The sequence below is a fragment of the Corylus avellana genome, chromosome 1 (assembly GCF_965113065.1).
Source record: "Corylus avellana chromosome 1, dhCorAvel1.hap1.2, whole genome shotgun sequence".
NCBI classification, from domain to species: domain Eukaryota; kingdom Viridiplantae; phylum Streptophyta; class Magnoliopsida; order Fagales; family Betulaceae; genus Corylus; species Corylus avellana.
The window spans coordinates 45,964,807-45,980,804 of NC_142490.1; the positions used below are offsets into that span (position 1 = coordinate 45,964,807).

At 36.2% G+C, this 15,998-nt stretch overlaps 2 protein-coding genes and 1 pseudogene across 3 annotated transcripts; all 3 read right to left on the reverse strand.

The window, feature by feature from the left end:
* Positions 1–1,792: 1,792 nt before the first annotated feature.
* Positions 1,793–4,715, reverse strand: LOC132170098 (putative GPI-anchored protein At1g61900). The gene is made up of 9 exons (XM_088515844.1): positions 4,712–4,715; positions 4,563–4,616; positions 4,244–4,423; positions 3,506–4,111; positions 2,815–3,060; positions 2,657–2,668; positions 2,281–2,424; positions 2,071–2,127; positions 1,793–1,941 (listed from the first exon to the last, which is right to left on the reverse strand). Exons 1-9 carry the CDS (start codon positions 4,713–4,715, stop codon positions 1,835–1,837), a joined length of 1,410 nt encoding a protein of 469 aa, XP_088371970.1. The 3' UTR covers positions 1,793–1,834.
* Positions 4,716–5,969: 1,254 nt separating this feature from the next.
* On the reverse strand, positions 5,970–7,213 carry LOC132170097 (protein DETOXIFICATION 40 pseudogene; annotated as a pseudogene). The gene is made up of 2 exons (XR_015911930.1): positions 6,702–7,213; positions 5,970–6,610 (listed from the first exon to the last, which is right to left on the reverse strand). The product of XR_015911930.1 is annotated as a protein DETOXIFICATION 40 pseudogene (transcript).
* A 2,456-nt stretch (positions 7,214–9,669) lies between these two features.
* On the reverse strand, positions 9,670–15,437 carry LOC132170524 (protein DETOXIFICATION 40). Its single transcript, XM_059581529.2, has 7 exons — positions 15,036–15,437; positions 14,317–14,948; positions 13,087–13,143; positions 12,482–12,720; positions 11,120–11,238; positions 10,779–10,865; positions 9,670–10,277 (listed from the first exon to the last, which is right to left on the reverse strand). Exons 1-7 carry the CDS (start codon positions 15,351–15,353, stop codon positions 10,200–10,202), a joined length of 1,530 nt encoding a protein of 509 aa, XP_059437512.1. The 5' UTR covers positions 15,354–15,437; the 3' UTR covers positions 9,670–10,199.
* Positions 15,438–15,998: the final 561 nt, after the last annotated feature.

Consider the following 15,998-nt stretch of genomic DNA (forward strand, 5'->3'; position numbering starts at 1 on the left):
AAAACTCTCATTTAAGCCCCCTGAACTTTGATTTTTTCTCACTTTGGACCCCTTTAACATTAAACTACGTCGTTTTGAATGTTTTATGCCCATTTTACCCTTTCCCAAAACTACGTCGTTTTGTGTCCTAAAATTACCCAGCCTAAAACGACGTCGTTTTAGGGATTAATTTTTATTTTTTTTTAAAAGAAAAAATTTAAAATTGAAAAAAAAAAAGAAAAAGAAAAAGAAAAAGAAAAAAACTGAAGCCACCCCCTTGGCCAAAATGGGGTGGCCGGACCACCCCCATGGCCAAAAGGGCAAAAAAAAAAAAAAAACAGGGGGGGGGGGGGGTGGCCGGACCACCCCCAAGGGGCTGGGGGTGGTTTTGGCCACCCCATACGGTATGGGGTGGCCGAAACCACCCCAGCCCCTTGGGGGTGGTCCGGCCACCCCCAAAAACACCCCATCCCCCTTTTTTTTTTTTTTTTTTTTTTTTGGCCAAGGGGATGGTCCGGCCATCCCCTTGGCCATGGGGGTGGTCGAACCACCCCAGATCGGCCTACAGCCACCCCCCGTTTTTTTTTTTTTTTTTTATTTTTATTTTATTTTATATATATATTTTACTTTTTTTAATTAAAAAAAAAATTATGCTTAAAACGACGTCGTTTTGGGCTGGATATGTGTTGTGATTTTAGGACACAAAACAACATAGTTTTGGGGAAGGGTAAAATGAGTATAAAACATCCAAAACGACGTAGTTTAATGTTAAAGGGGTCCAAAGTGAGAGAAAACCAAAGTTCAGGGTGTCTAAGTGAGAGCTTTGGAAATTCAGGGAGAGTTTTTCAAATCGGCTGGAACTTCAGGGGGGTTTTCTGAAGTTTCCCCTGGATCACCTATGATGTACAAGAGTTCAGTAGAAACCTGCAAAAGTAGTAGGTGGCTTGTAATTAAGTTTCGCCAACCTGAATCTCCTCATCAGTCGGCTAGAGGAATCAATGCTAAAATAGAAGGGTAGTGACCCCAATAATTTTGATGAATTGCAAATAATTGAGATAATAATCATGATTTTCTCCAATCCCAAACAAGATTTAGTCAAGCCCACGCCTAGCCCAAGAGTTGGTTCTGACTAGAAAAGTGGGTCAATTGTTTTCATAAATAGATAAAGCACTGAAAAATATAGGCATTGGCCATGTTACAAACAAAGTTACAACAACAGAACTTTTTCCTCCTACAACCTAAATTTACATAGCAATCTCAATATGGGTAATTACAACATCAATTTCCTCAAATTCCTAATTTCCTGTACAAAAATTTTATTACACCAACAGGCAAGAATCAAGAATCAATGACTAGAAACACAGTAATAAATTTACCTAAAACCCAATACACAATTGCCTTCTACTGAGAGGGCACACAGATTGGATGAAGATAGTCCTTTCTTGGACATAACATTCATCTAGTTATCCTTTGCTCTTCAAGGACTGGCAAGGTGCAATGTCCATGGGAAAACTTCTTCAAATTAGAAGAGCATTATGAGGACCATTGAGGAAGCAAAGAGCAGAAAATGTATGACATCATCGTTACAAAGTCCTGCAAAGCAAGTGAGGATCAGGTCAATGAGGGCTTGGGAAGATCCACAATGCAAAGCAACAGGTTATAGTGAGAACTTGGGATGCACAAAGTATAGTTTTCAATAACACAAGGCTTCCTCCAACCTCTTTGCCAACAAGTTCTTTGTGTTTTATTAAAATAAAGAAAGTGGGTGACTGAGGGATTCTGTTTCTCAATCTTCCCAAAAACCGGTGCCAGTCGAACTTTGCAATAAAGCCAACTCTGCCTGTGTCATTCTACTTCATGTTCTTTTCATGGAGATTGAGGTGGAAGTGTAAAGATACTTCATTACCAACTTGACGGGACCAAATTGGATTACAGGAACTTTTTCATTTTTGTATGACACAACTACCTCAATTAAGACAACTACCATTCTTGGCAAGTAAAACTATGAAACCAAGCATCTGTTCTTGTTATCCACAATTGAGGATTGCACAAATCTTAATTCACATTAGGTGAAAAGGAAAAATAAATAACAGGGATACTTACCAATCTGAGCAGATGCTGCTGCTGGAAGTGCAGGTATTTTGACAGCTAAAATCCAATACGCCAGGTTGATAAACATAACAGAAAGAAAATAAGCCTTTGTTTCACCAAAAGAACCTTAATTTTCAAAAGGAATAAGAAAGAAATTCGCAAGACCTGGCACTCTATATAAATAAATAAAATTCAACGCTTAGGACATACTTTTCTTGCATGATGAACCTGGAACGTGCGATGTAGTGGGCCAGGGAGCCGGAATGTTGTCATTCAGATCACAAAGGAAGCTTACTCCTGAAGATGTGTCAAATGTTGCATCAGACGGCATGCTTGGCAAAAGACATCCAGCCTCTGCTCCATAAAAAGGACGAAGAAAAGTGAGCTAATCACAAAATTAATATCAGAAAATAATTAGTTTTAGTCCATTCACTGACACAGATCTAGATTAGAAACTGAAGGTTCTATTACCAAAACTTGTGTCAGAAAAGAAAGGACACTAGAAAGAAAGGAAAAGAATTATTTCAGCATCATACTTTCGTCTATAGCTCATCAAATCGCAATGCGTATGCATTATGCACATTACCTTGATTTCCAACTGAGACGTTCAAATCATTATTCCACAGCATATCAAAACGGCCAAAAAATGACAAAACAGTCATGTATTAGAATCAGCTTAGAGTCAATGTGACAGAGAACGGATATAGTTTGCTCATGAAAAGGGAATCAAGAAACAACACCAACCTTGGAGGGAGAAATCCTTGAGGCTTACATGATAGAGGGTATACACATTTCCAGTTATATTTAACTTTCTTAACTTTATTCCCAATGATGTAGCACAATCCAAGGCTTGCAAGTTGGTTATAAAACTCTGCTTTTGCAAGTGGGACACATAGCTTTCCATGGCGCCACAGCATGCCGTCTGGTTACTTATCCCATCCCCGCACCCCCTTGCAACATGCCTCATGTCAGGGAAAACCAGGGGGCAAACTGAAGCAGAAAATACAAGAGAAAAACTAAGAAAAGAAATATAATATCAGTGAGGCCAGCTCATGGGATTGGCATCACTAATTGAAACTAAACAAGTACAAGAAAATATAGCAAACAAGAACACAAAGAAATATGGAATTAATTAATTTTCTAGATAAAGAATTGATCAAAGTGAACCTCAAGTAGGATTTTGTACTAACAAAAATTTTCCTTCATCGAAATGGAGACATTGAGGGGAAAGATGCAGTGTTTTGTATTAGAGTGAGGTGAGCTATCAAAGGTATGCAATATTCCGCATACTCCCACATGTAATAATTTTTCTTCTAATACATGCACTCCAATGGCTTTGTGGATACTTTAATGTCAGGAGGTCTCTCTAACAAAACCCTAGACCAATAATCTTGAGTGAGGTACTCTGGACCTCCATGTACTAGCCGAAACTCACCTTGATTTACATTGCAATTTGATAGTCCTCTGAGAACTTTTTTCGAACGAGAAGGATCAAGTTTACTAGCCAGCCACCGAAGGACAATACTTTTACAGTCATTTACCCTAGTCGAGTACTCAGGTAAGACGTGGGACCCATCCATGCTCAAAATCTCAGAAGCTTTGAATGCAATCCTTGTAGCAGCTTCTAATATTGCACTCTGACAAATTTGGGCGCAGCATTCTTTTACAGGATCAATCACTTCACAAGCTGCCGGAAGCTTAGAAGTATCTACTGTGTTCTCAAACTCATTAACATGTTTAACTGGGCAAGATGCTTCAGTGAGAATTGAAGCATGAACCGAGCAAATCTGTGTTAGACTATCATTTGCACCCTGACCTATCAGAATCTGCTCAATATCTGAGAGACAAGGTTTGGCAAGGGTCCTATTTAAAGCAAGCACATTGGTTTCTTTACTTGACTGACCAATGAAAATTGCAAGAGTGGCTTCCAACTGCGGACAACAAATTACATTAGCCAGAAATGGTGCAAAAGCGGACCAGCAATCTATTGCAGTTATACCCATCAAGCTTTCAGCAGCAGAGAAGTTTAACATACAGAGCCCTGTAATGGAAGAGAGAGATAACCAAGCAGAAAACGTAAGTGAAATTCTCAATCCAAATAGCTTTAAGAATGGAATGTAAATAAAGATTTTACTAACATTAAAAAAACTACAAAAACTATAAATAAATAGACGTGATAATTTTGGGACAGTAGCATTTGTGAAGGGTACCAATGGTGAAGGTGCAAGAAGAGGAAGAAATGGCTGGGGAGAACCACTAGGAGAGATCTCAGGAAGAATAGCATCCATTTTTCTTACCATAAGAACAGGACCTTTAGGATGATCTAACCGGCTGCAGCAAGATTCATGGAAACCTATACCGAAAGCATGGGAAAGTGAGGATATAATCTTGTAAATTTAAATATAGTAACAAAAAAATATACATGTATAGCTTCCTCTTGCGTTTTACAAAATTAAAGTTAAAAAGATTTGAATTGCTAGAGGCACGCATACAGAGAGATACTAGAAAATATTCTAGAGATGAAAAAGGAGTAAACTTGTAAAAACCTGAAGAGGCAATAAATATGATTCTTTACAAATTAAAACATGAAACTGACTAGAAAAGTAACCAAAAATAAAACAGTAAATCCAAGCAAAACAACCCATTAATTCCCATGCTGCACATAATGAGAGAATAATAATAATTAAAAGTAAGTCCACAAGATTAAGGTAGTTTAATCAGGTAGAACCACGTATAATGAAACAAAAGTTACTAGTTCAAATCTCCCATCTCTTATGCGGACATGCCAAAAGTAAAAAATAATAATAATAAAAAGGAGTACAGAGAATAAAGGCTTATTTAGCATTAGCAAGGAACAGAGGCGGAAATAAAGGGTGGCAGGCTCGCGCTCGCCTCTTCAAAAAGTTTAATTTTTTTTAGTTTTCTTGACCCTATTGTATCTTTAAACGTGATTCATGAGGAATCACACTACTACTGTATCATTTTAAGGGAAAATGCTTAGGTCCTACAGCTTTTATTAACAGTAGTGTGCAACTGTTCATGTCCTTAAAGGATCCGGCTTACAAATAAGAGTATGTATGTTGTAGTTTAAGTAATGATCAAAATTGAATCTCTCAAAATCTTTCTTCATTATCTCTCTTCTATTAAAAACTTCTCAAAATAAGTTAATTTTGAGATTCAATCTTAACCGTTACTTACACTATAGCATACATACTATTATTTTAGGATACGGCTTACATTTAATAATAACATGTATGTTGTAGTAAAAACAACGATTAAGATTGAATCTCTCAAAATCTCTTTTCATTTTTTCTCTCTTCTAAAGGTAAGTTAACTTTGAGATTTAATCTTAACCGTTGCCTTTACTACAGCTAGCATACATGCTATTATTAAAGTTTGATCCATTTTTCTAATAACAGCATGTAAGCCAAATCCATCCAAAAGACAGTTCCTTCAATTGCATGACAGAATTTAATATCATTAATGCACCTAATGACATGTCATTTAAAGTATTTAAAATGGCATGGAAACATATTTCCCTCACGGAATAGGATCATCTCCGATTCATACGAATTAGATAATATCTATAAAGAGGTGTTTTTGTCTTTTTACTTTTTAAATGGACAAAAATACAAAAAATAATCATTTCTATTTCAAAATTCTTCAATTTTCTCCATTTAGTGCATTTTGAAGGGTAGTGTTGTCTAAAAATTTTAATGATAGTAGTGCATTAAATGCAATATCCTTCAATTAAAATGTACTAAATGAAAAAAATTGAGAGATTTTGAAATGGAGAAGACCATTTTTTTCAAAAATATCCTTATAATATAACTAATAAGATATTATCTAGTTCAAATAAATTGGAGAAAATCTTAATTCTAGGCCGAAGGTTTTCTATCTTACCAGACAGCAAGAGAATCCAAATTAAAGCAAGCTCGGGGTCTGGGAGCAGCCCAGCAACCAAGACCAGAATCTGATAGTACCACGTTTCCAAACAGAGCATAACGGCCGACGCCGACGCCATTTTCAGGAAATCCCAGAGCCCAGAAAATGCCTGCAAGCTCAAGCCATTCCACGTCAGCTTACAATTGCTGCTCACCAAGATATACACCAACTGCGCCACCACAATTATCCACCACGACAGGCTCAGCACCAACGACGAGCCGATCAACCCCATGCCCAGTTTGTACACCGCCACCCAGCTCAGCAGCAGGTGCACCACAAGCGTCGCCGCCGATATGTACGCACTGGGGGCCACAATGCTCTGGGATTGGAGGAATTTTTGTATGGGGAAGTTCACAGCGTAAGCAAATATTCGCGGAATGAGTCCGTAGACGAAAACTGCTGCTGCGGACGCCACAGCCGTTGATTCACCTAGTAAGAGCAATATAGGCTCTGATAGGACGTAGATCACCGTCACTGGAATGCCAGTCAAAGTCAGCACGATCGTTGCTCTTTGCAGATAAACGCCTAGCATTTCATACCTGTGGGCTCCATATGCCTGCCCGCATAGAGTCTCTACCGCGCTTCCCATGCCTAACTACTCAAACAAATCAAACACACATTAATAATTCATCATTAATTTTTTATTTTTACCGCCGGCCACATCATAAAAATGAGAAATGATATACCATGAGGCCGTAGGCGAAGAGTTGGATGCCGCTGTTGCCAAGAGAGGCGGCGGCGAGCTCAAGATTGCCGAGGTGGCCGGCGAAGACTCGGGTTGACAAGGACATTAAGTTGTTGATCATGTAGACGAAGACCACCGGTGCGGCAAGGCGGAAGAGGATCTTCAGTTCGACGAAGGTGGCCAACCGGAGGCGCTTGAGACGCGGTAACTTTGTATCCGAGAGCACCTTTTCTAGCCGCGAGTCCACTACATGGGGGCCAGAAGAGATGGGTTCCGGTTCGAGCGGCTTCGCTTGGTCAGAGGCTAAGATGGGTTGGTGGAGGTGATCATGATGATCATCTTGGGAGGTGGCCATGGCTGATCGGTGATCAGCGGCGGTGAGGTGGTGGCTGGTTGATGATGATGAGTAAGGAGATAAGAGGTGGAAAATGGGTTAAGATTTATGACGCGTTGCATAAATGCATGAGAATCAAGAGATATATGGTCCCCTTCCTTTACAGCTTGAAAAGAGAATTTAGGGAATAAATTTCGTAAGAGCTTTGGTGGGAAGTCTTTGCCTTTTGCTGATGCTTCATGGCCGATGCGTACGTACGTGTATCGATCCAATGCTTGCCCTCATCTACTTTGTAATCTTGCTGGAGGGTATTTGTATCCACTTACTGTAAATCAATCATTAGAGAATAATAATTATTAGTGTTACGTCAGTAAAATAAAATTTTTTTTTAAAAATGAGATAAATTAAGTCATCGGACCTTTAGGAATAAATCTGAATATTATACGTAACATGTTCCGTATTACCTACGTGTTTTTGTGTACGTGTGTGTATTTACTTGTTCTTAATTTTGGTAAATATTAAATTAAACAGCTTCAAATTTTGTTGGTTCAATTAAGATGGGTATATATATATTAAGAGCACTCATAGCAGTTTCACCAAAACCATTTTTTGGTTATTTTGGTAAAGTAATTTAACAAAAATAGTTTAAATCTCTACTTTTCAGACTCACTACTTTAACAAAACAAATATATATATAGTGAAGTGAATAGTACTCACCAAATATAAAAAGTACTGCTCACTCACTTATTGATTAAACAACTCATTTCTCTCTTTTTTTTTTTGCTTTTTGTTTCTCACTCTTCCTTTAATAGTTAAAAATAAAAAATAAACAAATCTTTGAAAAGAATATTTAAATGGAATAGTGGAAGTTGAATGTTAAAATAGTGAGGCTACTGTGGTGCTTTAAAAAAACTGAGTTGTTAAAATAGAAAAAATATATATATATATACTTTTGGTTATTTTGATGAGTAAAATTTGATGAGGCTGCTAAAAATACTCTAATTAAGGGTAATTACTTTAAACCCCTGAATTACCACACGATTTAACAAGCTCTCAAACTTCAAAACCTCTCAATTTGGGGACCTCTGAACTTTCAATTGCAGTCAATTTAAACCTCTCTGTCAGATTTAGCCGTTTAAAATTTGACAGAGTTGTTCAAATTGATTGCAATTGAAAGTTCAGAGGTTCAAATTGAAAGATATTAAAGTTTGGAAAGATTTTCAAATTGCTTGATAATTTAATGGTATAAAATAAAATTACCCCTATTAATTAACTTTCTACGCGACTGGAAGATTTGATTTGGAGGCCAAAAGATCATTGAAAGTTTGTGTGATAGCAAGTAATTATGACATCATGCATGAGCTGTACGTGATAAACATTCATGCTGGATAAAACAAGTTAGTTGTCTGTACTACATTCATGATTCGATCTTCTCGATAGGACTGCATTTTTTTTTTATCCCCCCTCTATCCCCATTTGTTGTGGGAAAAACCCACCTAATTAATTTGTAAAGTGTAAAAGAATGAGAGTGTGTGTACGACGACTCCTAGTTTGCTCAGACCAGTGGGATATAGTTAATTTGGTCACCAAAAAAAAAAAAAAAGGAAAAAAGAATCCTTGGAATAGTGTTAGATTCTTGGTATGGATAGTTAGCTGAGAATGATGAGATGGCCGCCATTGATTGTCACTGAGTTGGGTAAGAAGCTAGAGGTAACATTAATTAATATACTTGCCAACCGTCATTCGATGATCTTAAGCCTTTCTTTAAAATGACATGCACCTAAATTGTATGCTAAGCTTGATTAGGAATTTGGCTTTCGGAGTTGAGGGGTAAACGTGCGCATCTGAAAGGAAACCAGCTGCATAACTCTCGTGCTTCCATAGTACTCCAATGCATTTCCATTCTCTTCTCTCTTACTTTTACTGTTTTTGTTCCTTTACTTAGTTTTTGGAACTATTTATCGCACTCATTTTGCACCAACTAAAGTGACTTTTCACTTAAACGTTAAAACATGCAGCATTTGGCATCTCATACGTTACTTTTTTTTTTTCTCTTTTTAAATCTGAATTGAAGGACCAATGGTTACGATCCCTTTCTATTTAGTCTGAATTGAAGGACCAATGGTTACGATCCCTTTCTATTTAGCACTGCAACCATGCACGAAGAGAGCTCAATTATAAGAATAGTTGCTGAAAGTTTCAAGACTTCCCGGCCTCGCATGCCTATAGTGCATGTCTTGAAGATTGAGGCACATATTGGGAAGCCCAAATTAATGTAGGTTCATACGTAGTTAGAACATGTTTGTTGTTATGTTTACTGTCGTAATGACCTTAGGGTTATAGGGCTGACTAGCTTAGATAGACGTACATTATTAGCCTGACAAAGGCCTCTTCTTCTTCTTCTTCTTCTTCTTCAATTTCTTACGACACTTCATGAACTCAATTAATTGTCATATTTTTTTAAAATTCCTCTTTTCCTAATGGTCAATTTTTTTCAATATTTGTCTTTTCAACAGCTTCTTTATGCAAAGAGGTAGAGTATGCAAGAGAAAGAACGGAAGAAGAGTAGAGAGTAGAACAACCAAAAAGATTAAAAAAAAGAAAAAAAAATTGAGAGGAGAGAGAATGATAGAATAAAAAAAACATTTTTTTAACGTTTGGTGAGCGTATAGTGCTGACCAAAATTTGGTGAGCACTATAGTAGCTGACCAAATTTTTATCCAAATTGCTTAGGCGAATGCAACTCATCTTGCTATTATTTTACCATTTCGTCTAGCCGAAATGCTGCCCCCACCAAAAAAAACAAAAAAAAAAAAAAGATACAAAGAAATATTAAATCAATCAATCTAAACATTTCAATAGCAGATGGATCGAAAATGGTACCAAAATGGATGCCTCATGATCAGCCATAAGTATTTTTGTAGGCTTATGAAGTTAAGGATGGTGGGCTTGTTACTTGACGGAAAAACGGCATGAGAAATGCTATTTATTGCATTTTTATCTCGTAGTTATTTTACAATGTTATTGTAGCAATCTCAACAAATTTTTGAATTATTATTTTTTAAGAAAAAAAAAATTAATACAAATGTTGGTTGAAACTGCTACATTAACATTATTAAATAATTATAAAATAAAAATGTAATTTAGTGCATTACTCAAGAGGTATTAATTGTTCGAAAGAGGCTCCTTCTCAATGCTAGTGCTCTCATCCCACTTATCCAAACGCTTCTGGGCAACTTCAACCTGAAAATTTTCAAATTTCAATACCCATAATAATCACCAGGCTGCTAAATTCAATAATATGCTAAACAAAAATCCAAGAAATTAAGTGGATTCTAATCAGATAGAATTTTTTTGAAGTTATTTGTTAAAATTTCAAGAATTTAGGCAGAAAAATGAGAGACATGCCAGAGGGATTAAGTAAATGCCAAATGTAGATTAATGGAATTTTTTGGGGTTGGTGGGTAATTGACTAATTAATAATATAGTCAAAATAAGAATGTTAGTTGAACTTTTCTAATTTTTATTATATTTTCAGTGTCAGCATCATAATTCCACTTGGCCAATAAAATGGTCATTGCCTGCCATTATGGCTCCAGAATTTCGGCCTGATATACATTTCAATATTGTCATGATCATTTAAGCCAAAAGTTCTTTAATCTTGATCAGAAGACATGACTTAAATGGCAACTTTATTATATGATATTGAACAAAATGATTACTCAAGCTGCTTTTACAGTTTACCTCTTTATTCCAATCTGTCCGAAATGTGACCCATAATAAGATGAGAGTCTGAATAAAAGTTCCCCCTATCATGCCAGACCATATACCCTGCACCAAAACCATTTTGAGCAATTTCTATTCGAAATTCAAATGTAAAGATTTAAATTTGGCTCGGGTTCAATTTCAGTTGGAGCTAAACCGTTGGGATTAATTAATTAAGACATGTGTCAAATAACGTGACATAATTAAGACACGCATCTTAATTTTAACGAGCCTAATTTTAACTAAAATTAAACCGGTCGAATTGTGAAATTTGTAAGCGAAAATGAGATGATGATGATAAAGAAAGTAAGAACTCAAACCTTAGCTCCAAGGTTGAACTTGAAGCCCAGAACTGCACCCACGGGGATACCAATTACGTAGTAACATCCCACATTAACGTATGCCACAAATGCTTGCCATCCACAACCAACAGCAACTCCTTGAAAATGAGAAAGAAAACAAAAAAACAAAAATCCCATTCATCATTCTAATTTCCATTTCCTATATATATATATATATATATATATATATATATATATAATTTTCTTGCCATTTTTCCATTCAACTTTTTAAAAGATTTTTTAATATGGATCGGGATCTCCAGCAGGTGAATTTCAGGCCATATTTGAAATCTGTTTAGATAAGTGAGCTTCATTAAATCTCTCTTATTTATGGGTCAAATATGCTATATATATAAGTGATAGAATGAGAGTAAAAGTTGTGTTTGTAGATCATCACCTTGAGAATTATTGCATTACAAAATTGGTGCGTGATAGAGATGTTCAAGTTCAACGACCAGTCCTTGACAACACCATAAATAGGCTGACTTTTAGGTTTCTAGCTTCATTATTTCGTAATGATTGTTCAGTTTTTGTCTTGTGTCTAAGTGGTCTTAGTCTTAGTCTATTCTCCATTAAGGAAACAAGCAGACAAATGAGACACAAACAAAATTCCATTGAGATAACACTAGTGTTAATCTCCGTCAGTCCTAGCTAGCTAGCTTTTGTATTTTATTCCTGGCCTTCATATCACTATCCTAGCTAGCAAAAGGGAACTGAAACTCTTATCTAATTTCTCTTTTTGAACGTGATTCAATGAGATTCAGAGTAAATAGAAATCATATCTAGATTACATTGTAAACGTACCATGAAAACTCACCTAGATGAGTAGGGTGAAAAGTATTTCATTCTCTTTAGTGTGTTCTTATACTTGGAATATTGAGGAGGAAATTTTTCTAAGCGAGCTTAATTTGAGGAAATTTTTGTTTAAAGAAATGATGAATTTGATAATTTAATTCAAATTCTTTTTTTTTTTTTACTATTTATTTTTTTATTGTATTTCTTATATTTTTTACATTAAAGCTCAGTTTGTTTCGATGTCAAATATTTTATATTATTATGTTTTTGAATGTTTTTCAAATTCAATCCAGGCATACGTGGTATTTCTTATGCTTTTAACCCTAAACTACTCGCTTACGAAAAAAAAAAAAAAAAAAAAAAAAACCTAAACTACTTTTGCATGGGCCAGCCATGCGTGGAATTGATTACAAATTTACAATAACATAAATCATTAAAATTTAATTTTTTAATTATACTTTAATATTAATGTGAAATTTTAGTTTATATATGTTTATCCATTTCTGATATTTAAGCGAAGAAAATATTAATTGTTTAATTAATTACCGGATAAAACGGGTTGGATCCCGTTAAGTATGATAGAGACGGCCAGGAAGGGAGAGAGTTCAGAGACAGCATCAGCAACAGTAGTGCCACTGGTGAAGACATAGCTCATGACATGTCTCAGCACAAGAACAAGGATGGCGCAGATCAAGGCGATGACGAGAGAGCTTAGAGTTACTATCACAACTGAATATGCTGCTGATTTCGGGTGCTTTGCCCCCAACTCATTGCTCACCCTCACACTGTTATATCATTTAATGCTTAATTATGTTAAATATATATATAATCCCTCAATACAAAAATTTCCACATTGCAAAAAACGTTATTATTAAACTAGTGACATTCAAATAGTGACTTTTTTCAAAATGACTTCAATTGCATAGAGTAGAATCCGAATTAATGACGTTTGAACAAAAAAATGTAGTGAAAACGCAACATTTTAGCCAAAACGCCACCTTTTAGAAGGTGACGTGTGAAAACGTGTCATTAAATGTGGAAATTTTTTTAGTGACTCTTATAATTAACCTTACGAGAGAAAGAGAAAAAAATAATGATAAAAATAAAAAATAAAAAAAATGAGTGGTAACAAACAAGTTTGACGTACTAACCTTGCGGCCGCATTGAATCCCACTGAGACCATATACACCCATCCAGATATTGTCATGCTGCATTAATTATATATATATATTCATAATGAGAGTATGTACCGTAAACTTTTTTGTTAAACAAGCGATTTAATATGATATTAGAGTTAAAGATTCTGAATTTCAATCTTGTTTCAGTCATTTATCCACCATTTAAACTGAATATTTAAGTGTTAAAGTACCTCACTTATTAAAAACGAAATTTGAGTTCACACGTTATAGAGAGTATCAATGTATTGATCAATTACATGATTAAATTTATCTATTCCTATTAACTTAAACTTTTGAAATAAATAATGATTTAACACTTTTTCACCATATATGGCTAAGGAGGACCTATGAAATATATAGCAGGTCTTTAGCTGAAAAGGGGCTATGGTGGCAGAAGTGATCATATAAAGGCAAGGAATGGTAGCAGAATCAATAGAAAGCACAGGTTGAATGTTAGTTGTACGATATGGATCCATTTGGGGCCGCCATATACGGCTACCACAGCCTCTTTTAATTTCTTTTTCTGCCCATTACTGTCTGTAAAACTTGTCGTGATGCGTCTCCATCTTATTCTATCAGAAAAATCCAAGAGATATATGGGGAAAAAAATATTATAGGGAACGAATTGTAGGACCAATAAATAGTTTATTTAAGAAAAAAAAAAAAGTCGAAAAGGACGTACGTGAACGAAGAATCGGAGTGGATGATCTAATCTTTATTATATATGTATGTTTTTTTTTTTTATAGACTTTCTTCTCCCATCCTTCAACTTTTTCAAATTACCAAAAGTGAGAAATTAAAAAAGAAAAACTTCACTTTATACTCCTAAACTATTACACATTTTGAGAAAATTTTTTAAAAATTCAAAAACTCTCAATTTACACTCCTGAACTTTCAATTTCAATCAATTTACCTCACTTTGTTAGTTTTAGCCATTAACTTCTTACCAAAATGTCTAAAAGACCAAATTACCTTTTGATTATTGTTTTTTCAAAAAGGAAATCAAAAGTAAATTTAGAATTTTATAAAAATGTTAAGGGTATAAACGTCATTTTATCTTTTTTAACGTTTAAAATCTGATAAAGAAAGTAAATTAATTGAAATTATTAAAAGTTTGTGGGTATAAATTAAGAATTTTTTCAAAACGCGCAATAGTCGAGATTCGTCCGACCAAATAAAAAAGAAAAAAAGGAATTTTGTTACCAGATGGAGAGAGCGTCCAGCTCAATCTCAGCATTTGGAAGCAAGCCAGCGATCAACACAAGTATCTGATAATACCAAGTCTCGAGGCAAAGCATTATAGCGGATGCAGTAGACAATTTCAGAAACTCCCAGAGGCCAGAGAAAGCCTGCAGGCTAAAACCATTCCACGTACGCTTGCATTTTTCACTCGTCAAGATGTACACAAACTGCGCAATCACTATGACCCACCATGAGAAGCTGAGCGTCAAGGATGCGCCCAGCAGCCCCCAGCCCAGCTTGTAAATCACCAGCCAGCTCAGCAACACGTGCACCACAAACGTAGCGGCGGAGATGTAGGAGCTCGGCGCCACTATGCTCTGCGCTTGGAGGAACTTTTGGATTGGAAAATTTGCAGCGTAGGCAAAGATTTGTGGGATGAGTCCGTACACGAATACTGCAGCTGACGAGGCAATGGAGGATGATTCGCCTAGCAGGAGCAAGAGGGGCTTGGAGAAAATGTAGATGAACATAACTAGGACAGATGTCGACATCAGGAGGATCGTTGATCGCTGGAGATATACTCCAAGCATTTCGTACTTGTGCGCACCGAAAGCCTGCCCGCACAGCGTCTCCACCGCGCTCCCCATTCCAAGCTGCCCAAACAAACCTTGTAACGTGTCAGATGTACGATGAAAGATAGTAAATAAAGGAAGTGTTGGGGTTAATTAATAATTAATTACCATGAGGCCGTAGGCAAATATTTGGATGCCGTTGTTTCCGAGAGAGGCGGCGGCGAGCTCGAGATTGCCGAGGTGGCCGCAGAGGATTTGGGTGGACATGGAGGTGAGGTTGTTGACCAAGTAAACGACGACGGCGGGGGCTGCGAGGCGGAAGAGGGTTTTCAGCTCAAGCCATGTGGCAGATTGGTGGCGCCGGAAGTATGAAAGCTGCGTGTTTGATAGAACGTCTTCTAGTGCGGTGCTGATCACTGATGGCTCAACTGTTGCTGTTTTCGACTCTAATATTGGCTGATGCAGCTCATTCTCAACCGACTCCATTCTCCCTCTCTCTCTCTCTCTCAATGATTGTAAATATTTATGAAGGTTTACAAAGAAAGGGATTTCAGATGGAGGATAGCCACTAGAACGTCTATCTTACCTCTGAAAAATATTAGGTAGGCACAAATACTGAAAAAAAAAAAAAAAAAATGGTTTTCGCTTATTTTTATTTAGTGCTTGAATTTTTAAATCCAACGGTCAACACAAACAGTTTGCTATGTGACGTGTGACATGTGGTAAGAATTATATTAAAATAAGAAACAATACAAGAAATTTAAAAGAAAAAAAGATGATGGATAGAGATACAACTTTGGACCAACTTAAGGTGGCTCAAAATCTCCTTAAGGTTGTCGAACTCAGGTATGGTTCAAAGGTTGGTCTATCCGAGGATTAGTTAATTAGGGCAAAAAATAGCTCCAATGAAAATGAATATTTCACATAGAGGAGTGTGCAGCTGTATATTGGGCTTATCCTCGGAGTGTGCAGGTATGGTTCTAAGTCCACCTCTTTGTATAGTATGTTTTTTTTTTTTTTTTTTTTTTTTTTTAATAAGGACCACCTATGATGTATAAGTTTCGCCAACCTGAATCTCCTCATCAGTCGGCTAGAGGAATCAATGCTAAAATAAATGGATAGTGACCCCAA